The sequence below is a fragment of the Alternaria novae-zelandiae genome, assembly GCF_023758075.1.
Source record: "Alternaria novae-zelandiae strain BMP 2774 chromosome Unknown scaffold_2, whole genome shotgun sequence".
NCBI lineage: Eukaryota > Fungi > Ascomycota > Dothideomycetes > Pleosporales > Pleosporaceae > Alternaria > Alternaria novae-zelandiae.
Genome location: NW_026056962.1, coordinates 1,565,363 through 1,587,525, shown reverse-complemented (window position 1 = coordinate 1,587,525; position 22,163 = coordinate 1,565,363). Strand labels below are relative to the sequence as shown.

Below are 22,163 nucleotides of genomic sequence, written 5' to 3'. Positions count from 1 at the left end.
GTATCAGATTCTGGCCGAGGCATCAAGCCATGATGTCAATGTGCATAACCCCATGAGATCGTATGTCCGCGACGTGGAATCCGAATTTTGCATATAGCATCCACATAAAAACGTTACTCATATCATCAACAGTGCCGTAGCGGTTGTGCACACTCCCTTCGTCTGATGCTGTCGGGTAGCTGGATATCAGTAGTAGCGTGTCGGTGAACGATCTAACTGGCTTTACAAGACCGTCTTCTGACATGTTAAGCCATTTAGGTAATAGACTTGCGTCACCGAGGTCTAGAGCCCGCTCGCCGTCGACCGCGTGTTTCCATAGTAAATCGAAGTCAGGGTTAACTAACGACCAGGTTGTAGGGTGTCGAGAGCGCGCCGGGATCCTAAATGGAGGAGACTTCTCAAGATGGCCGGCGATAGTCCTGTAGAAATTCTTCATCTTTCTTGATGACAGTGCAGGTAACACTTTCTCCACCATAGATGTAACCTCATTGGAGGTAACATCAATGTTGAACAGGTCCTTGTCGCGCAGTGGAATGTTGAGGGAGTACTGTGCCTCCCTCATGTCATCATCGTCCGCGTGGTGGATGTCGGCATCGTCGTCGGTCTGGTCGACATCGTCAAACTGGCTGTCCTCGTCCTCGTTGTCTTCGTCAGGCTGGTCGGCATCGTCCTCGTTGTCTTCATCAGGCTGGTTGGCCTCTTCCTCGTTGTCTTCATCAGGCTGGTTGGCCTCTTCCTCGTTGTCTTCGTCAGGCTGGCTGGCCTCATCCTCGTTGTCGTCTGAACTCATGAACATATCCTCTTCGTCGCCCTCGGGATCGCTGTAGTTCTCTGACTCAAAAACACTACCTGTGTCATCGTCTGTTGCTCCTGCTATGTAGGACTCGTGCAGGCTAGCATCATCTTCATCTGCGTGTCGACTGGTTGACCCTGCATGTAGTCGCTTTTTTGGCGCTTCTCGTAAGCCTGGTGTCCTGTGCGGGGGGCCGCGCCGCATCCGTGTCCTCGTCGTCTTCTCGTCGCCGTTTCCGCTGAGTCTTGATGGGCTTGGGTGGTTGGGCGGGGACGCCTTCCTTACTCTTTGGTGTAGTCTAAGTAAGACTGGGCTGGGTGTTGCGCAAGACGTAGCTGTCTATACTTTTTTACTTGTATGGGTCACGTTGGATCTTTCTTTTGGCCACAGTAGACACTCCTAACCTGGCAGAGTATGGGGGTGTAGCGGCGCGTGGACCTTTGGCAGCCTGAGTGTTGACAGTACGCAGCCACACTGAAGCGACGCTGCAAGTGAGGGAGTAAAGCAGGAGCGTGTAACGGCGCGTGAACCTTTGGCAGCCTGAGCGTTGACAGTATGTAGCCACACCGAGGTGATGTTACAAGTGAGGGGGTAAAACAGGGTAATGTAGCGGCGCGAGGACGTTTGACAGAGGTAAGGAGGGACGAATAGTGTTGAAGAAAAGTGGCTTCGCCGCCTAGCAAGCATAGCAGGAGCGAGCTTGACGTAGCTAGGCGGCGGGTGTAAGACGTCTTTCTGGGGAAGAGCGAGCGCGCTGGAGTTGGTTGTAGCCACTGCAGTGCGCGAAGTAGGAGCGACATACTAGTTGGTATGAGTAGTAGAAGGGAGGCCAACATCGCGAGATGGTTAAGATAATAGATTGCGATGTCAAAAAGTGAGCGCGCTAGGGGTATGCGCGCTGGAGGGAAGTGTAACAGGTGCAGTGCGCGAAGCAGAACCGAAGCACTAGTTAGCAAGAGTAGTAGGAGAGAGGCCGATATAGAGAGATAATAGAAACAATCGATTGCCATGATGACATCTTAACAACATTCCTTATTTGTTTTTTCTTCTTCCTCCTCTGGACTAACAGAATCCCATCACTTCCCCGTACTCCAAACCCCGTCCTTGCATACGGCTTGGTATTGTGGCTTTACTAGACTCCGGTTTGGTTGTCTTGGTGGCTCCCATACCCCAGCGCTCGAGTTCTTCTTGACTTTCCGTCCACTCATCCTCACTTGCCCGTGGGGTAAAGATGATGGGTTTCGGCCTCTGCTGTAGCAACGTAGGTGTACCAAGGTCGGTATGTGAATAGAGTGCCTGTCGTTGCGCGCGACAATGACCGATGGTGAGGTTGTGTCGGTCCGGTGTCAGGATGGTAGCGGCGGTTGTGCTGGGTGCAGCCATTGGATGGTAGTATGCTGATGACTAGAGTGGTTGCTGGCCAACGCCGAAGAGGCTTAAGCTGCGATGGTGACTTATAGGTCGAAGTGATGATTTGAATGATGATGATGTGCGCGTATCCTCGTAGGGAAACTTCGACTTTATATCACACTGCAAATGATCAGCGGAACGTGATGATCAAGGTATCACGCAGCAACCAGGGTAGATGAGAATCTTCGATGTAGTTCTCTGTATTGTGCTACGTATCCAGCGCTATCATACTGTATTGTCGAAGCTTAATATGATGATGGTGGTGAGACCAAAAAGTGGCGCCACCTGTTTGGGCAACCTCCGAGTAGAAGCCGATGGAAATGCTTGGCCGCAACGAACCAAGTGCAATCTGAGTTGCGAATACATTAGATACATAGAGCTTCGATGGGAGCGAGAAACAAATAGAGTATGGTTTAGTTAAGGATAGAAAGAAAAGCGTGCCGATTGAGCCAATGGATGGGTATTCTAGAAACAAGCAAAATGCGTCGCTGATAGTCATCGTCGGTCCAAAGGAAAGAAAGGCTCCCTACACATGGTTTAGTCAATGCGCGAAGATTCCGAGACAGGTGGTGAAGGAGGAGGCTGCGAGGTGTCTAGGTACCGGCGCTTCGCTTCCGGAAGATCATCTGCATCTTCGTTTGTGCGCTTCTGTGACGCACCCACCGAACCAGTCTTCGGAACAAGCGGAGAACCTCTCATCCTTTTGTTCTTCTCAACAACTCTCCTCCACTGTGCTATGGCGCGATAGGTGAACGTTACACGCTCAAAGTCCGTCGTGGGTGGAGCAAGCTCGATGTCTACCCAATCGACCCTTCTGAGACCTACCAGTGCCTTGTTGCCGAAGGCTTTGGCGAGATTCTTGGTCATGAAGTCGATCTGCTCTGGGCTCAGTGTCGAGTCCCGTAAACCGAATCGCAGCGTCAAATAGCCTTTTGGCTTGGGCCGCCAGTTAGACGTGTTGACCGTTCCTAGCTTGAGCGGAGCCAAGACGATATGTTGGTCACTGTGCTGTGTGCTTTTGCCGCGAGACCATATTTGCGAGGGTGTATCTTTGCGTCGTTCGTCCATGTTGATGCGCTGATGTAGACGAAAGGTCGATATTGCTCCCTCCGTGTCTGTCGTGTGGAGTTCTTTCAAAGCGTCAATGAGCGCACGGGTATATGACTTGTCACCAGGGGGCTCGGCCAATTGATCAATTGCGCAAGCGCTGAGGAGCTCAAACTTCTTTTGGCCTTCTCTGCCAGACTTGGCAAAGTTGCTCGCATAGCAGGTGTCTAGGATGGTCAAGACATCGCTCTCCACATCTTCGCTGCGTAGCCGGTCCTCTGCTTTGGTCCAGTTCGCACGGGCGTTCTTCCGGAATCCTCTGCCGAGCAGTACATTGTTGGGCCTGAGGCTGCCCGTGAGCTCCAAGCACTTTCTCTCCTCGCTGTAATCGCCGTGCCCTGTGTAGTATACGATGAGCAGATTTTCCGGTCCATCGTTGTCGCGTATGAAGTTGATAACGGAGCTTTCGAGCTGATGTTGAGGTTTTGTTTGGACGTCGAGCTCGACGATGTTTGACTTGTAGTGATAGCGTTCGCGGAAGAGGGTGTTGAGTTCTCGAGCCTAGTTCTGGTCAGACGAGGTGCGCCCAACGCGTTTTCTGGGTACAACATACCTCTACTCCGGTCTTAAGGTCGTCCAGCGCATCTGCCCACCTGATTATCAACACGGCAGCGCTGGAGTAGCCCTCGGGCAGGTCCATGTTCTTGGCGATAGCTTTGGACCAGCATTCCCGCATATCAGCGGCCTTTTCCTGGTAGACGACATCTGCTATGCTTGGTTTGCTCTCCCCTATGCGCTCGTCGCTCTGAATAGCTGGGCCGCTCGGTCCCGACTCGTCGTCAATCGATTGTATCCGTATGTCGGCATGGATGACTTTGTTTGGGTAGGGATTCGCAACGTGCGAGGTTATTTCAGTCGCCATCGCGTCCATGGCATGCGCCGTTGCGCTTGAGGAAAGAGCCATTGGGTAGAAGAGCTGTGAACCTGCGGGGCTCGACGTTCGCGGCGACGGGCCATAATGAGTGCCATAGTTCGCTGCAGCTTTCAGCCCCCATATTGGTGGGACATGCACCACGGCTCGACGAGTGCGGAGATGGCAGATGCAGCCTCGCCCCGCCAATCAGCGCTCCGCCAACTTCATCACCGAGCGTTGGGGTCCAAAGCTGAGCCTCCACCACCCCCAATTACAAAGAACCACCCTGCCAGGATTGACTGCCTGCATTTACCGCTTATGGCCAGAGGTCTGGCGCGATGACATGAGCTCACCACAGCTGTACCCGCAGAGTGCACTGTCATGCGATGTATACCGATGCAATCATCTGCATGCAACATGGCTAAGCCGCGGCTGTGCAGGCAATATGGGCCCCCAACCATAATCTGTACCGGTCACAACCCTCTGTTGCCTGGGGCTGCAGTAGGCAAACTGTCGAGAGGCCAGCAACAAGGACTTCTATAATAGCAGACGCTGCTACCATACTTCAGGGCATCATCCACAAGGCTCCCTGCCTCACTTCCCAACTACTCAATCACCATGGCTACCACATTTGATGAACAGCCTCTTCAGGCAGTCGAGGTTAGATCCCACGCTGCGTGGTTCCCGCTCCACGGCTGACTGTTAGCCACAGAACGAATACGTGGACGCCGCACCGGAAGATGCAGCTCCCCAGACCAAAGCGAGTGTAAACCCTGACCCGAACGCTGCTGAAGTAAGTCTTTCTCCAAAGGTTCAGGCGGTACACTCTAACTTTGTCTCAGCCAGTCGCGCGCTTCAGCAAGGGCGAAGTTGTGCGCAAACCAGTGTTTGCAAATGGCGAACGAACGACAGGCGTCTTCACCGTTTACGACCGCAAATTCAACCGTGCCAAGGGATACCATGAGTATCAACTCCGGGAGGTCTATTCCCTGGAGATGGCAAGTGGCTGGACCCGCGAGAAGGATCTGAAGCCTCGCAGCTGAGCTGTGCTACATTGCCTGAGGCTGAGCTCACCGGAAATCACCAGGCAGCTGTGATTCAGATGCGCACAGCCAATTGTGCAAGGGGAGTCTAAGGCGTTGGGGCTGAGTCTTACGGATACGGCGATCGCGCCCCTCAATTTCATGTCTTCAATACTACATACACTGCGTTCTTGCCACAGTTTGTTGAGCCACAGACAGCTAACTTTTAATGTTCACCTGATCGATCATTGCTGGTATTCGAAGGTTCCCGTCTTCTTCTTCACGCTTCTTCGCTTGTGTGCGGGCCGCGCCTTCCTTCTTGCATCACCATGGCCCCTCTTCGTACCATGACCGGGGATACTTTCACCGATAAGACACCTCAATCGCCAGTATCGCCAGTGTCTCCCACAAATACCGACGCGACCTTAACGGGGGACTTTATTGAGGGTGCTGAAGATAGCCATTCTACCATTCAGCCCCCAACGCGGAGAGACTCAGTTGACGTTGAGAGCGCACAGCCTGGTAAGCGATCCCACAAGATCCTTTTTGGCCCCCAAAACAAACTGACCCCGCTATGTATGGGGCCAGAAAGGTAAGGTCAGCGACGCAAAGCTCCTGCCTGAAGGAGCTTGCCACCGTCAGCTTACGCGTGCCCGATACGGTGGCCATGAGATGCCATATCAAGTTGATTGCATCGGCAGCTGGAAACTTACTGTGAGTCATCAAAGACTAACAAATCTCCAGAGAACGAAAAGAAGCGACCGAATTTCTTGCGACGAATCACAGTCCCTTTTCGCTCCGAGCCTGAGGCCGAATATGTGACTGAGAACGTCACGCGAACTTGTGAGTTATTATCACAACTGAGTCCGACTAAGCACTCATGAAAGTCAGTGGAAAAAACTCCCAATGGCTTCCCAAAACTTGCAGCATTCCAATCGAGTGAACAAAACTTCTCACTTTATCGCGCCTTCTCATATCTTCACTCACGTATCCTCCTTGATTTGCAGGATGAGATCACATCACTAGAACAGGAGCTGGACGAGATTGACTGGGATGACCACGACGAAGACCGCACTCGTTTGATGTCGAGGGATTTCGACAAAACCCAGCCTGATGGCGAGGGGGCGCCTCGCAGCCGACGAGTTGTACTGCGAGAAATCAAAGCCAAGCTAATGGAATATGGTATGCATTCCTATAGTAGCTCATCGTAGATGTAAGCCCATCAGTCAACGACTAACTGCTGCATAGATGATGTCCTCATCAAGGCAAGGACAGTGGGTTCCTTCCAGAAGCCATCAGATCGAAATTACCGTAGTGTGCGACGCTACTGTTACAACAGAAAGCCGCTCATGGACGCTGAGATGGAAGCCATTCGCAGCAAAGAAGACATTGTATCCTTGCACAATGGTCGTGAGTGGGCGACCTTCGACGGCGGTGTCGAGAGTCTTATCGGCCAAACCGACATACTCCTGCAAAAGGTCTTTCGAACCAATAAACTTCCACTACAAGTAAGTAGAAGAGAGAGTGATACTATGGGCAGTCATACTAACGAGCCATTAGAAGTACTTCCGTACCCCAGAAGCTCAGGAGAAGACAACAGACCCTTACGTCTCCCTCTACAGCAGCTCCCGCATCGACAAAGTTGTCAACATGCTCATCACATTCGTCATATTCTGTCTCCTTGTCGTTCCCGTCATCACCATGTACCAGTTGACCAACACTGCTGCACATGTGGTAACGGATGCATCAGGCAACACGTCCACTACCAGCCAAGTGGATATTGACAGTAGAGACACGTTCAACGCTGTGGGAGTGTTGATCGTATTCACACTACTTTTCAGCGCTGCAATGAGTCTGCTGACAAAAGCGGCGAGACACGAACTGTTTGCGGCATCGGCAGCCTATTGTGCTATCTTGGTGGTGTTCATTGGCAATTTCACAGGGCCTGGCAATTGATGCCGCTCTATCAACGATACTTACGAAATTATGATGATCATGATGACCCCTTGATATTTTATATTGCCGGTGCTTTTCGTTCTCAAACTATAACAAGGCTGCAGGCGACGGCGACTGTCGCACCGTGAGGCGGTTTCTGGAAGTTCTCGGACTTCTTTAATCCGCCACGACCTTCGTATCTTCGTATATTTCTACTTGCCGACAATTCGGGGATTGGACTCTCCCGAGATCCCGCTGACCGGTATGCGAAGCTTGGCGTATAGTCAGCCTTAATGCGAAGCTACCCAGTAGGCTTCTTAATCCAAGCCCTTTACTACACCAAGGCACATATGATTGGCATCCCTACTGCTAGTAGGCACACATCTGAACGCCGTTTAGTGCAGATGTAAGGTCTACAAGCCCTGGGCAATCGACTATCCGATACCTCTCACGTGAGATACCGCCCGGGCGTACCCAAGTATCGCTTGTGGCACATGCATTTGGTTTCGCGTCGCTTAGACGCAAGACACATATTTGAAGTGTCTGCCCGCGCCAAAGTTGATACGACATCGGTAAATCACCTTCTCCTTCTTCTTTGAGGCACCCGGTGATAGCTTTCGCTTTCTTAAACATGTCCTTCCTATCGAACTACTTCACTGGGCAGCGAGTCGCTCCTCCTCGCATACCCACGGATACCGTCATACCCCTCCACAGCCGCGACGACACGCATCAAAACAGAAACGTTTCAGTCGAATTCACCATGTGTTTTGACGAAGTTCTTGACGAGCGGAAGCTTGTCGAAGCATTATGGAGGCTGCTTGAGAAACCGGGTTGGAGGAAGTTGGGAGCGAGACTGCGCCTCAATACCAGCAACGATAAACTTGAATACCACATACCAGCACAGTACACCAAAGAACGCCCGCCAGTCAACTTCACGCATGGGATTTATGACTGCAAATTGAAGGACCATCCTCTTGGTTGCCAGATTCCTACTGCAAACGAGCGTAACGACAGTGTCCAGGTCTTCGGCGTTCTAGAGTCGCAACGTGGGGTTATAAGTGCGAAGGGCAATACTTCAGTCCTTGATGACTGGCTTTTTTCAGACGAAGCGCAGTTAGGCTTACATGTAGCGAGCTTCAAGGATGCGACACTCGTCACCCTGACTTGGCTACATACGCTTCTTGATGCGATGGGACGACAAACTCTACTAAGAGCCTGGACGGCAGTGTTGGAAGGAAGAGACGAAGATGTACCGGAGTTCTGGGGTTACGATTTCGACCCATTGATGCGGCTTGGAGCTTCTCCCGATGAGGGCGACCGGGATGCAGAGGGTATGAGTGCCGGCACTACGCAGGTGCAAGAGAAAGCGCAATCTCAGATCTGGATGGTGGTTTCAAACTTCAGGACTTGGCTTCCAAGCTTGCGAGACCCCAGAACGACGCTCGCATACCTCTACTCTCGGTTCTTTACACCGACGACAACGCAGAACGGCCGTATGCTCTACATGCCCGCGGCCTACATGGCTCGCTTGCGAACTGAAGCAATGCACGATCTTAAATCTCTCGACGCCTCACAGATAACCTACAATACCTCAACCTCTTCCGCACCAAAGCCCTTCCTCTCAGACGGCGACATCTTCTCAGCTTGGTTAATCCGCCATCTCGTTTCCTCCGACACCTCTCTGCTCAACTCACCACCTGCTCGACCCATCATAATCCTCAATGTCTTGGGCATGCGAGACGTACTGTCCACCTCGTCATCCAAATACGGGGTCTTGATTCCAAAAGGAAAAGCATATGTTGCAAACTGTACAGGTGGAATCATTTCGGCGTTCAGTGTACAGCAGTTTGTCGGTATGCCGTTGGGTCACGTTGCGGCTCGTATTCGCAAAGATCTTGTTGAGCAGGCGAATAGAGAGGCGGTGGAAGCTTCGCAGCGTGCCAGCCGCAACGGACAGCAAAACCTTACGCCTCCGTCGGATCCGCAGATGGGGCCGGCAGCCTACGTGTTCTCAAACTGGGCAAAGGCAACGTTGTTTGATACAGATTTCAGCGCTGCTGTCGTTTCTGATGATGGTGATGAGGGTGGGTTGACTAGTAGGCCGACCAGAGGAAAGCCTATGTATATCAGTGTTAACGGTCACGATAGACGGGTGGACGGTTGGGGCAAAAGCTCAGGGGGCATTGGTATGTGTGTTGGTAAGGATGCTAGGGGTGGGTATTGGCTTGGAGCAATCACCCCAGCAAAAGAGTATGCGGAGGAGTTTGAGAAGACTGTGTTGAGCGATTTCTAGGCCGGTGGGCGGGTCACCGAGATGGGCAGCGTCACTAGCCTTGTTACTTCGGAATTGGCACCACAATCTGATAGACGTCTTCGAGTAGGATATACGGTAGGTGTTGCATTAGTTGAACGCAGAATTATTGCGCTCAATGACTACAGAAACTCCGGCCCAGTTGCGCCATTCGCTAAAGTGAAAACTCGTGAGAATATAATGCATCAAGGGCTGGGCTGATGCACTATGGGTATACGTGTATGTTGTTCGTGGGACTTGGTAGATATGTGTGGGCACACCTTTGTGCTTCACAACCCCCATGCCTTTTTTCTAACGGAACATCGAGCGGTTTGAGAACCTAGTAGCGGACGCCATCAGCGGCAGCCTCGGTGTGTGGCTGAACGGCCTTCTCGTGTTCGAGCCTGGCCTTTCGGCGGTGGTCCCTAATCTCGTGGAAGGAGGCGGTGATGGCATGGAGGAGTCTGGTAGCCAGTTAGCAGATGATTCAGGGATTTGGGCAGCGGAGAACGTACGTGCTGATAATTGCCAAGATGAAGGTACCCCACGGCAGGTTACAGCTGTCATCACGGCTCGCAGTCGCGCCGGTAACAACACCAGTATTGCCGTTAGCAATACGCTCCGGGCTGTAGCAGTGACGAGCACCAGCAAGACCTCCGTTCGGTCGCGTAAGCACAGCCACTGCGATGAATGCTCCAACAAATGCAAGGTCGAGAAGTACCCAAATCCATCGGAGTACTCGACCGCCGGGGTTCGCTGACTTCTTGATGCAAGAAAGTAGGATCGTGATCAAGGTATACAGCACGGCGGCGGCAAGAATGCCCTCAACTGCACCATAGCTGCCGTTGATGCCGCGATAGGTCTTGACGCTGTTGACAAGGCGATACACCTTATATAAGCGTTGAGAAAAGATGCCGAGTGAGACCACAGAGCTGATGAATTGTAGGAGGCGTGTGAAACGTAAGAACCAACGGTAGAAGGAAGTGTTCTTGAGCTTGTCCGGCACAAAGCCTAAAGATGGGTGTACGCAGTCAGTATTTGTCTCACATCCAGTTCATGGGTAGTTACTGACGCGTAAGGAGACCTGTTTGCTCGCGCTTGTCGGTGACTGGGTAGTCGACCGGACCGTCAATGGGCTCCTGGGCGTGCACCATGTTGATATGCTGGGTGTCGACGTGGATGGTATTGATGGATTGGTGAATTCTGCTGAATGCTGAAGATGAGGGCAGCGCGAAGATCTACTATCTTATAGCTCTGAAGATGGGGTGACAGCGATGTGACACAAAGACCAGGCCCCTCTTGCCCGTTTGACACGGTCGTCACTCACCGTCACCGTCAGCTTCGGTACCAGTCCCCCGCATCCAAATTAAACCTGGAACCGCGGAGATTTTGCTTAGGCTTGATGCACGGCAGTGGCATGTTGCCTTTGCGCTTTCTCGGCGCGTCATGAGATTGGATGGCTTTGAACGACAAGCCACGATACAGGCGTGATTGGTGGCTGAGAACCAACGCACGTGACACCGCTAACGCAGTGCTAACCCGTAGCAGGCAAGTACGTCACTGAAAATCCCCATGCTTTTTCTTGAACATGACTTGGAAATCCCATGCATGCGAAACCAGTTCCCATGCGCGTCACAGCCACGTAGATCTCCAATAGCATATCCGTCGTGGCTGCCGAATCGCTCGATTCCTGAGCTGATCATCGTAGAATCACGAGCCACATTCGCGGGCGCTTGCTTTTTAGAGGCGATCGCGGTGAAGCTTGTTTCTGTGGCTTCAAGCTATAGGCAAGCTAAGGTTCCGTTAACCGATTGTCTCACGAAAACCAGATTGCGAGAGCATAGGGTGAACAGAATACGCTCCTTGATCCATACGCAATGCGTCCAGAAGCGGTTGTGCGACGAACTGCTGCATGCTCGCCCTGCCAAACTTGTTGAGCGCTACTCGCATTCGGATCCAAATGCCAGCACTGCACTACTTGGTGCTGTCTCGATGGCGAGTCAAGCCTTCTTCTTGTCATGTTTGTCGTTGGTGACTTCAGATCCAACTCTTCCCAAGGCCTCCACGATCCCCTCCTCGTATTCTCTGGTTCTGAATTGACGTTCGAATTGATGCAGTGAATGCTGTTTCCGCGTCATATAAGGAACAAAGTGAACAGGTACGCTAAAGTCTCCCATGCTTCAGAAACACGATTTTGTGAAACGTTGAGGCAATGTAGCCTTATTAGCTTTTTCGAATATACTCTGTGGAGGTAGATGCCCAGCTCTTGCCCTGGATCGAGTGTTCTATACGCAATCTGCGCTGCCTCAACGCGGCTTTGTATGCCGAGTAATAGTTATGTGTCGGGTGAAGAGGCCGTAACCACGATGTCGAAGATAAGCTAGTTGGGTTGATTTGATAGGCTGGGCATTGCTGGTGTTTGCGTTCAGGAAGGGTTGTGAGTTCCACATAGCGTCGCCTCGCGGTACAGCTTGGCCGTTATGTCATACCACTGTGTTCAATTCTCTTGACAACTTTCCATCAAGGTAAAATTGTATCTTTCCGATCTTTTTCGCTACTTTCCCCGTACCATACAGTCGCTCATCGATGTATTTGATCAATTCGCGAAGGTAGGTTTCTGACTTTGCGAAGTCCACTGGGTACAGCTCCTTAAAGTCCAGATGTGCCAGACCTTCAATCTTACGGAAAGGTATTTCTGCAAGACCGATCTCTTTGTTGCCGTTTCCATACCTCCACGTATCAATATTGATAGTCACAGTATCAATCCGAGTAACAGGTATGGTGTTCCGGCCATCGTCTAAGTGCTCGTCCAACAGTGGGTCGACCCATGTTTCCAAACCCCGGAAAACTTGTGATCGATGTCTTTTCGAACTATCATCGAGTAAGAAGCGAGCCAAAGGGAACGACAGTCCTCCGGCAAGAAGCAGCCAATAGGTGGACAAGTCAGCTGGATGCCGGTCTTCGTGATCCCAGTCCGTCTGCAGATGCCGTCCATCCGTGGTACAGCACGGGATTATGTTGATGTCTAATCTCTCGATGGTTCCTTCAAGCTCGCGCGCGGGAACAACGCGCCGTGTCGGCCACAACCAGTGGTCGTCAATAACTGCGATATCGACCTCGAAGTTCCGCGGCGCTTTTGAAAGATATTCTTTGGTCTCGCGATACATTCGTTGACTAGTTAGTAGAAGGCTTGGAACTCCTGAATCCTTCAAATAATCCAGGCTCGGTACACAGTAAAGACTGCGTACGTCGGTTGGATATCTGGGCCGACGACGCGTGCCATTCTTCGGTAGAACAGTAGGTGACGAGAGCACAAGGTCGATGATGTTGAAGACCAGTTCGCTCGGTAGATCTAGAAAGCCGACCATAGCTGCTTGCTGGTAGAGGCCGCAACAAGGTTGGGTGAGGGAAGGTTGCATGGGTTGTTCGGGATGCCTGCGCAGGCAGGTACTGCAGCCCTGAGGCGCAGGCGCGGTTGACCCCACTTCAGCCTCGGGCCGATGGGAGCTCTCCCACACAGCCATCAACTCGCCATTGCATGAGAACAGGCCCGACTTTGTTTGAGTCACTTTGCGGTGCGCTCAATGCTGTTACACATACCATCGCATTACAGGTTCGACTGCACGCGTTCTCGCAGCATCGCACCCAGCCCTGAAGCCAGAGACCGCTTCGTTTTGGTTAGCGCGAATGACTCACTTTTGCTCACTCTGCCTGCGCCTCTTGCATGAGGCTCAACAGCCCCCGGAGTCATATGTATCGCCTGATTGGGAAGCATGCTGATTCACGGAGTGGAGTAAAGTGTTTGAGCGTGTCTCTTGTACAAGACATAAAGATCGCTGTACACTTACAAGAGATCAGATTCATGAGACACCAGAGTCCTTTCTGACGCACTCGACATACCCCTTTCATTCGTCTTCTCTGCATCTCGTTCTGCTATTAGACATGGCGGCCACCGACCATACTTCTCTTCCAGCGCGGATATCAACGACTTCATACGATACAGCGTTGTGCATCATCCCACCCGCTTCTCAATGCGGTCACGTAGATCAGCTGCGGGAACTTTACGACAAGGCCTATGGGAAGGTGAGTGAGATACGTTCTGGATTCAGAGAAAGCACACATTGACTAAAGTTTTAAACTTTCTAGTGGCCACCTCACATCAACCTTGTGTACCCTTTCGTTGCACCAGAGCAGCTTCCAAAAGCACAGGAGCAGATTGAAGGGTACTTGGCACAGCATTTAACCCAAAAGGCGCCCATCGATGCAGAACTGGCTCAAGCCGGTGGTTTCGTGCAAAAGAACAACTTCACCGTATTTCTGGGTACCGGTGACCGTGGTGAGGAAGACTCGCCTCTCGTCTCGCTGCGTACGACTGTACTGCAAGCATTAGGCCAAGGTCCTTCTCGATTTACTCCCCACCTCACTATCGGTCAAACACAGGGTAATCCTCTACTCTCGCAGTCATACCTCCTACGCAAGGCTCAAAGATTACCAAACATACACTTCCGCGTCGGCACGCTTGCTATCCTTATTCGTGAGAGAACGACTGGCTCGCTGTCGACTGACTATATGCGGTTGTATGGAACTATCCATATTGGGGCTTCAGGCGATATTTGGAGACCTCACATTCCAGACTACTGGGTGAAGCTGCCCAACTCGAATCCGGCTGCACCCCGACTGGATGGTGATGAGCCTCAGCAAGAATCTTTACTTGAGGATTACGAGGTGCGCAACGAACCAGCTCTCTGCTTCGATCCCAATGAATCCAGATGGTCGCCGCACACATGCGAGAACACGAACGAGGCTGAAGTGATGGAAATCACTGTTTCGAGTTACAATGTCTTGGTAGACACCGAATATCCGCCGGACCATGACCGCGACCCGTTGATTGTAGACACAATCCTATCCAAACAAGCGACAGCCGACGTATTGGTGTTGCAAGAGGTCTCCGACGATTTTCTCGACTATCTCCTCTTCACTCGTCAGGACATTGCACACATATACCCATTTGTTTCGCATGGCCCGCCATGCCAAAACGATCTAGGTCCTCTCCCCAGTCTACGGAACGTCGTCATTCTGAGCCGCTATCCTTTTAGCTGGCATTCGGTACCCTTCCATCACAAACACAAGAGTGCTCTCGTTGCGCGATTGAGAGGCGTTACGGCATCTGGCACTAGAAGCTTGGGGAGCTTAGTTGTCGCTGGAGTTCATTTGACTGCTGGTCTTACTGATGGCTCAGTCGCTACTAAGAAAGCTCAGATGGGAACTCTGACACGATACCTAGAACGTCACTACGAAAGCGAGCCATGGGTCATCGCAGGAGATTTCAACCTAGTCACGTCGACTTACACCATTGAGACCTCCGTCAAGGACCAATCCATATCCAGCGAGACTGTATCCCTGTTAGCAACAGTTGAGGCCGAGATTCGGGAAGCTGGGTTATCTGATGCTTGGTCTGTTGCCCGTGTTGAAGGAGTGGACGAAACGAGTACAACTGCATCTGGAGATTTGTTCGAGGGCGAAGAGGGTGCGACATTCGATCCCCAGAACAACCGACTTGCCGCAGGAACGACTACGACTTCTCACGATCGGCCACAGCGTTACGATAGAATACTATTTCGGTCGCAGGATTCACTCCGCATAGACCGCTTCAACCATTTCGGCGTTCCGGAGATGATCGACGGTGCACAGGTTGCAGCCAGTGACCATTATGGAGTGAGAGCGAAGATTAAAGTGAACGAAGCGATGGCGAGCACCGGAAACGAAACAGCCTCCTCAAATCAGCCTGCCGTGGAATACAAGCGAGTGGATGGAACTTTGGTAGAGACCACGAGCCTCGTTTCAGTGCTCGAGACCCACGGCATGTTCCCGAACGAAGATCAAGCGAACAATCGGCGTGACGCACTTGCAAGCCTCCAGCACATACTACTGGGTACATCAGACGATGGAGATCCAGCGCAACCTGATATACCATTGGTTATAGTGCCAGTTGGCTCGTACGCCCTGGGTGTATGGACTGCAGACTCGGACATTGACTGCCTTTGTATCGGCACCATTAGCTCTAAGACCTTCTTCCGGCTCGCTCGACAACGACTTGCCAAAGCAGAAGTCAAAGGTGTCAGGATCTTGCGGAAGGTTGAGGCCAGCACCGGCACCATGCTCGAACTGTCCGTCAACGGCATATTCATGGATCTGCAGTATTGTCCTGCGCCACAGGTCGTCGAGAGGTGAGTCTTATGTAACGATTGTGATTTAGCAGCGCTAACATTCAGCTACTAGGTGGCATGAATTCCGGAGTATCCCAGCATCTGATCCCATCTTCAACCTTTCTATTCTCTCGCTCCGCAAGCTCAAGCCTTACCGCGATTTGCTATACATTCAACGTACACTGCCGTCGCTCTCTGCATTCCGCCTAGCTTATCGTTCCATCAAGCTATGGGCTGTCCAGCGCGGCATGTATAGTGCGAAGTTCGGGTTCCTTGGAGGCGTACACATCACGCTCATGCTCTCCTGGGTCTGCAAAAGTCTTGGGCATGACGCCGGCCCAGTCACGGCTGCAGACATTATTGCGTGTTTCTTCCATCACTACGCTCAGTTCGATTGGACGAACGACATCGTCTACGATGCCATCTTCCACAAGAAGATGCCACGTTATTATCGCAGCGCAAGAGAGCCGATGGTGGTGTTGGGTTACCACGCACCCAATTCGAATATCGCTCATACGGCTACGGTTCCCGGTCTGCAGCTGCTCGTTAAGGCATTCAAGACCGCCGAAAAGCAGCTTTGCGAGCCAGGAATGACGTGGAAGGCATTCTTCGGTGCACCATCTGCTCCAGAACCAGAGTCGCAACTTCCTCATGGAGCTGCAGAGTTCCTTCGCAACTACAACAACTTCGTCAAAGTCGACATCCAGTTTTGGGGCCGTACATTGGCTAAGGGCAAGAGCCTGGTCGGTTGGGTTGAGTCTCGATGCATCTCGCTCGTCATAGGTAAGCCGCCTATTGGAAATATCTGTTGCGTAATCATCTTATTAACCTTGACAGACATCTACAAAGCCATACCCAAGTCGGAAGTACAAATCTGGCCAGCTCGCTTCGTCGACAGCAATTCCTTCGACGTGGGCGAAGGCAAAGAGTACCACGGCTGTTACCTGATCGGCCTCTCGAAATCCGAGAAAGCCGTCTCAGCACATAGCGCGGACGACAAGCAACTCGCCAAACAAGCTCTCGAAAAGGTACTGGATCGTTTCTTGACGCAGCTGCGAACCGATGAGAAGAACTTCGATGCAAGCACTTCATGGATCGACGCTTCGCTAGTGAGGTCTAGCGATGTCAGAGGCTTGCGACTGGACGATCGAGAATGGGGTATCTACGCCATGGACATAGATTCAGACTCCGACGACGAGGAAGACGTTGATGAAGACGTTGAAGACGCCGATGAGACCAAGCCTCAGCGTACCATACCACAGCGCCCCAAACCCACCTCAGCACCTTTGTCGAGAACAAAACTACGTCCTGCTTCCGATGTGCTCAACCGTTTACGCTGGGACCCAAGTCTTGATCCGAGCGATTATATCATCGGATATGAAGACCGCTTTTTGGGCGCGAAGGAAACAGGTCTCGAGAAGTGGAAGACAGAGCAGACGGATGAGGAGTTCATTCCCCAGCATCGCATACTGTATTTCAAGAAGAAGGGCGGAGAAGATGGAAAGGGAGAGGTGGTATGGGAGAGAGCGACGAGGATAGACAAGATCTTCGGGAGTGGACTGGGTAGTGGTGAGTAGGTACGGGTCATGATCCCGAGAATGAGATTAGGTCTCCATACACCTATACACACAAAATGTGCTTGCACTTCCTCTTGCGCTTCATGGGGATGCGGTGTACTTGTGGGCGACCTTGCATTCGTGACTTAAACATGAGGAAGATGACACATCTGGTTCACCTCAGGTTATAGGCCTCTTTGTGCCTTGTCTCTGTAGCACGCATGTTCCCTTCCCAACGGCGCTCGGCCCGGCCCGCTCAGAACAAATCCGGTCTACTCTGGTTTTGCCTTCGCGAAAGCCTCGATAACTGTCTCTTCAAATTGAAGTGTATCCTCATGTCTGAAGATCGTTTGGAACGCCGTCTTTGCACGACCTTTGCACTTTAGCGATGCGAACCTCCTTCTTCTCCCCGGGCAGTCAGACTTCTAGAAGCGGTAGGCTGTCAATGTCTCGGCGCTTGGCGCCGCTTCAGACACACGAAGCGCGGATAGGCGTGGTTTCAGACGAGTCGTGCGAGCCCAGATCGCACAGTTAGCACTATGTGATTAATGAACCCTCAACTCAGCGGAGCTTATGTGGTGAAATGCGCAGGGAAGTCTACATCTCCAAACCTCCATGTCTAGGGCTTACCGCCGGTCTCTCCTCGGATATTAGATCTTGATCTCGACGAGGTTGCAGCGGCTCAAGATGCGGCCCCATGGGGAAGTCTAATCGCGGCTTAGTTCCCACCGCGGTATCAACTCCCCTCTCTGATTGCGATCTTCCAATCTCCCAAAGGTATCCTTCGGTCAACCGTTTCCAGCGGATCCGCAGAACCACATTATCAACAACACCGGCTGCATAGCATTATTCGGGTCAAATGCTTAGAATCTCGGGTTGATTGCGAGGCTGGATCTTGTAACGCGCACGGAGTTCGGCGCCGAAACGTTAGCTGCCCGGGCATGGTGGGCGCAGGATGTGAGGCGCTGGTGGGAGGCTTGCGACAAGGCTTGCTAGGGCTTGGAAGTTTTGCATGGGGCGGAGCGGACTCGTGTTCGCATAATGACATGTGTCTTTGTTTGTCTTGGGGGTTGTTCGCGATGGAAAGATGTTGGTTACGCAAAGTGACACTGTGAGAGTGGCGCGGCTGGGAGAGCCAGACGCTAGATCGCATTCAGACAAGTCTCCATCTGACATCAGCGTCGCCCGCAGGCACGGCAGTTCGACAGCTCGGCGTTTCTAAGGAAAGCACAACCACACCACGAGCAACCTACGCCGCTTTCAAGAACACGTATCGTCAAGGAGAAAATAAGGATGAATTGGCTGAACGTGATATCTATAATGTCGGAGTAAAGCTCCAAACGCCGCTCATCCTGCTGCCGAAGCAGATGCTATTTATACATTCCAAAGAACACTTCGCTGATCTTTGGCATTGACCCAGACGTACTCCGTACATCTCGGGTTCGCCTTGCTCTTACCCAGAGTAACAGCAAAGAGGTTGATCTCCATCCACACGGGTCGCATACCCATACGCTCGAGCCTCTCCCACCATGACCTGAAGCGGCCAAAGTCTATGCTGCCACCGCCGCCCGCGTTATCGAGGTTGATGCCGTCGCCGAGATGTAGTTCGATCATGACCTGGCCGATGGGCAGGACAGACTTTCCAGATGCAGTTTTCATGTTGTCGAAAGCGTTCATCATCGTGTCCAGGGCGTCGTATTCGCTGCCTTCGATATCAATTTTCAGAATATCGATGTAGGTGTGGTTGTTCTGCTTCATCAAGGCGGGCAGGGTCCAGAATGGTGGGTCGGACTCATGCTTGTCCTCCTTGCCCAGGCCTACCTTCTTGAAGAAGGTGCGATGGCGGTGCTTCTCGGCAATTTGGGGACCCCAGGAGTCGACGGAGAAGTCGTAGCCCCAGATGCGGGCGCTGGGGACGCGTTCGAGCATCTCAGCTTCGAAAGAGGACTCGCCGTTGATACCGAAACTGTACATGACCAGGCCATCTTGTGCGTCCACGAGGGGTTCTTGCGATCCGATGGTAGCAGAAGCGGACTTGGGTGCGGGCAGACTCTCGTAGATGTTCATTCCGCATACCCATTTTCCTCCGTCGCCGAGCCTACCGACGCGCTGGATGTCGTGGGGGCATGTCCATGTTGGTGGAAAGAAGTCCCAGATTGTGAAGGGGTATTTGAGGAAGTCCATTGGAAAGAATGGGATCTTCGGGTTGTCCGGATGCGACTTGGCCATCTGGTCTCGGAGCTCAACGCTCTTCTTCCACGACTTTTCCGAAAGCGCAGATCGGTCTTTTATCCATGCTTGTAGGATGGAGGAGGGTTGAGAAGACCCTGTCGATGGGAGGACGGGGAGGTAAGGAAGTAGTGCCGTGCCAGCGGATTCTTCGTTATGGAAAATGACGATTAGGAAAACGACGACGAATATTCCAGCGAATATGCGGGCTGTACGATGTGTTAGTACGTGTTGAAAGGACAACGAGGGAGTTGAACCTACCACCGAAAGACCTGAACATCTTCGCAAGCGGAAAAGAGTGACGTGGGATTGGTGGGGAGAGTTGAGTCGAAGGAACGACCGTGATGTATGACCTCCGAGTTGAATCGGTGGAGGTAACAATCGCGTCAAGCGTACACAAAGAGAGAAAGAAGAGAGAAAGAAGGAGTAGACAATAGCGAAGCCAAGGGTTTGAAGATGCACGACAAGTAGGCCCCAGACAACTTGACTCCTAGTCTGGCGGCATGGTGGACATCGGTCCTTTAGATATGCCAAGGATACGCGAAACAAGAACAGCGGAAAGGCCAACAGTGTTACGTGTACATCTGCCGAGCGCTTATCACAACCAAACATCAGGTAGACCCCCGTTACAGATTTAGCATTGATCGAACAAGAACATCCAAGACCCGTACGGGCTAGATGTTACGAAACCCCGCTCAAGCCGCACGCCGCTATCTTCGCACCAGTCAGGATACCACCGCGACTAGTGGACGACGGGGAGGATGACTAGCCGCACGGCGGAAGATGAGGCGGCGGGGCAGATGTGGGTCGATTGATCATCATGAGCGGTTGTTTCGTCCGTGTCTTTGTCTTGCTGCTCCTGCAGCTGAGGCACGGCGCACGCGTTTCAAGACGCACACTCCAGACGCGTCGCAAGCATGATGTCATAGGATCGATTGTATCTATCAATGGAATTGTGGGTATAATACATGTAAATCGCTATTTCGCGATGCGACTATCTTGGATGTTGCTCCGCTTCGCGCGAGGCTTTCTGATGATGATGCGTGATCCCGAGGTTATGTTTAGTTTTAGTGCCATGCAGGGGAGACGGAAAAGGAAAGTGGAAACTGTAATGAGATCATGTGAGGGTCTTGTGAACGACAATGGCGGCCGCCACCAAGAGCACGCTGCACGTGGTGAATACGGTGTCGCGATGCGCTTCGCCTGGACTCATTGTTAGTATTAGGCCTTTCGTCCCAAACAAAGCGGCGATGCTTACCTTCTTTCGTAGTGCTCAAAGCAAGCACAACGAAAACGTTGAGCGGAATGCGAAGAATGCCGTAAATGCTGGCTCTTGAGCCGTCTTCGACAAGCTTGCTCTTCAAAGAGCCCATTGCGGGGTAGTAAACTCCGCAGCACAGCTCGAATATGCAGAAGCACCACAACGTGACGCGCTCGTCCCGGAAATGTCCAGGAACAAAGAAGCAGGCAGATGAGACTGCGAGGATGCCTGTCAGCATCTTTTGTGCTGGCACAGGTGAGGCAGATGTGGAGAGATGTTTGTAAAGGAGCGAACCAAACATCATCGAACACATCAAGATGGCGAAGATGAGACCAAATGGCAGTTCTGGTTGGTGTTAGCCTGGTTGTGCTTGCATAGAGTGGGTAGAAGGCTGCTCACCATCTGTTGAGCCCGCCAACTTGTGACTAAGCTTCAGCGCCGGGAACTTGAAGAAGATGAATAGGAAAAGAGACCCTTCGAAGAATCCTGAGACCAACGCAAGCATCATTATGTTGCGATCTAAACGTCAATTAGTAAAGCAATCTCAGGTAACGAGGCTTCAACGTACCACGTAGAATAGTCCGGAGAGCAGAAGTAGCTGGAGGAGCTGGGGTGGCCTCTTCCTGCTGGAGCAGCCCCTCAGTCTCTGATGCTCTCCGACTGCTTGAACCGTAGTTCTCTCCCCAGAAGTTCGAGATGGCAAGGAAGGACAGGCTCAAGCACGCAATGGAGGCCATGAACGGCGCCTTTGCGGTGCCTGCCATCCTGACTGCCCACTCAGCGAAGATACCCGCACCAATAGCTACACATGTGTTGGACGTGGTCATTGTGCTGAATATCGCGCTGAGGTGGGGTTCGCCGTCGGGCAACATGAGATGATTGAACTCAGCAACTAGCCAGCTTTCGAAGACGCTCCAAAGAACAGTCCCGCAAACACCACCGAGGATGCGACCGAAGAAGAGGACGTAGATGTTGTTGGTAAGGAGAGTGGCGCACGACAGAGAGTAAAGGGCACAGTAACCCAAGCATGCGGTCTTGCGGCCATATCGGTCTGCGAGTGCGCCTACGAAAGATGCGGAGATGCCGGCGGCGATGAAGCCCGTAAGGAACAGGAATGCGACTGTTTCTTCTGAGAGTCCTTTCTCATCTATATATGCGTTAGCATAGACTGGAGAATAGTGGTTGTCCGAACATACCCTTGTAAATAGGGTATATATATGGTCCTTGGAGCCAGTCTGCGGCATTGACGAGCAAGTAAATAGGGAAGAAGCGCTTCTTCAGCTTGCTCAAGCCCTCTAGATCAGGCTCTACATGTTGATGCTCGTCTTTCTTTTCCGTGGTCGCAGTCTCTACGACGGCCGCCTTGCGTGAGCGGTGCGACTGGTAGAAAGCAAGTGCATTGAGCACTAGCGATCCAGCGAATGTAGCTCGATAAAGGTCCATGTTGAATGTGGACTTGTATTGTTGAAATGAGCGAAGGGCGACGGTCGGTTGTGGATGA

At 52.1% G+C, this 22,163-nt stretch overlaps 9 protein-coding genes across 9 annotated transcripts; 4 read left to right on the top strand and 5 right to left on the bottom strand.

The window, feature by feature from the left end:
- Window positions 1–22: 22 nt before the first annotated feature.
- Window positions 23–2,176, bottom strand: J4E88_001554 (uncharacterized protein; the record flags this gene model as incomplete). The annotated part of the gene is made up of 2 exons (XM_049395223.1): window positions 23–1,077; window positions 1,906–2,176. 2 exons carry the CDS (start codon window positions 2,174–2,176, stop codon window positions 23–25), a joined length of 1,326 nt encoding a protein of 441 aa, XP_049259087.1.
- A 564-nt stretch (window positions 2,177–2,740) lies between these two features.
- Window positions 2,741–4,214, bottom strand: J4E88_001553 (uncharacterized protein; the record flags this gene model as incomplete). Its single annotated transcript, XM_049395222.1, has 2 exons — window positions 2,741–3,811; window positions 3,864–4,214. The coding sequence occupies 2 exons, from the start codon at window positions 4,212–4,214 to the stop codon at window positions 2,741–2,743; spliced, it is 1,422 nt and encodes a 473-aa protein (XP_049259086.1).
- A 567-nt stretch (window positions 4,215–4,781) lies between these two features.
- J4E88_001552 (uncharacterized protein) lies at window positions 4,782–5,206 on the top strand (the record flags this gene model as incomplete). The annotated part of the gene is made up of 3 exons (XM_049395221.1): window positions 4,782–4,823; window positions 4,876–4,956; window positions 5,006–5,206. 3 exons carry the CDS (start codon window positions 4,782–4,784, stop codon window positions 5,204–5,206), a joined length of 324 nt encoding a protein of 107 aa, XP_049259085.1.
- Window positions 5,207–5,514: 308 nt separating this feature from the next.
- J4E88_001551 (uncharacterized protein) lies at window positions 5,515–7,141 on the top strand (the record flags this gene model as incomplete). The annotated part of the gene is made up of 5 exons (XM_049395220.1): window positions 5,515–5,707; window positions 5,930–6,028; window positions 6,077–6,367; window positions 6,434–6,693; window positions 6,746–7,141. The coding sequence occupies 5 exons, from the start codon at window positions 5,515–5,517 to the stop codon at window positions 7,139–7,141; spliced, it is 1,239 nt and encodes a 412-aa protein (XP_049259084.1).
- Window positions 7,142–7,751: 610 nt separating this feature from the next.
- J4E88_001550 (uncharacterized protein) lies at window positions 7,752–9,413 on the top strand (the record flags this gene model as incomplete). The annotated part of the gene is made up of 1 exon (XM_049395219.1): window positions 7,752–9,413. The coding sequence occupies one exon, from the start codon at window positions 7,752–7,754 to the stop codon at window positions 9,411–9,413; it is 1,662 nt and encodes a 553-aa protein (XP_049259083.1).
- Window positions 9,414–9,750: 337 nt separating this feature from the next.
- J4E88_001549 (uncharacterized protein) lies at window positions 9,751–10,564 on the bottom strand (the record flags this gene model as incomplete). The annotated part of the gene is made up of 3 exons (XM_049395218.1): window positions 9,751–9,874; window positions 9,926–10,421; window positions 10,483–10,564. 3 exons carry the CDS (start codon window positions 10,562–10,564, stop codon window positions 9,751–9,753), a joined length of 702 nt encoding a protein of 233 aa, XP_049259082.1.
- Window positions 10,565–13,352: 2,788 nt separating this feature from the next.
- Window positions 13,353–17,193, top strand: J4E88_001548 (uncharacterized protein; the record flags this gene model as incomplete). Its single annotated transcript, XM_049395217.1, has 4 exons — window positions 13,353–13,493; window positions 13,620–15,637; window positions 15,690–16,399; window positions 16,454–17,193. The coding sequence occupies 4 exons, from the start codon at window positions 13,353–13,355 to the stop codon at window positions 17,191–17,193; spliced, it is 3,609 nt and encodes a 1,202-aa protein (XP_049259081.1).
- A 1,353-nt stretch (window positions 17,194–18,546) lies between these two features.
- Window positions 18,547–19,681, bottom strand: J4E88_001547 (uncharacterized protein; the record flags this gene model as incomplete). The annotated part of the gene is made up of 2 exons (XM_049395216.1): window positions 18,547–19,610; window positions 19,663–19,681. The coding sequence occupies 2 exons, from the start codon at window positions 19,679–19,681 to the stop codon at window positions 18,547–18,549; spliced, it is 1,083 nt and encodes a 360-aa protein (XP_049259080.1).
- Window positions 19,682–20,518: 837 nt separating this feature from the next.
- Window positions 20,519–22,105, bottom strand: J4E88_001546 (uncharacterized protein; the record flags this gene model as incomplete). The annotated part of the gene is made up of 5 exons (XM_049395215.1): window positions 20,519–20,604; window positions 20,660–21,007; window positions 21,062–21,181; window positions 21,231–21,809; window positions 21,859–22,105. The coding sequence occupies 5 exons, from the start codon at window positions 22,103–22,105 to the stop codon at window positions 20,519–20,521; spliced, it is 1,380 nt and encodes a 459-aa protein (XP_049259079.1).
- Between the last annotated feature and the right edge of the window lie 58 nt (window positions 22,106–22,163).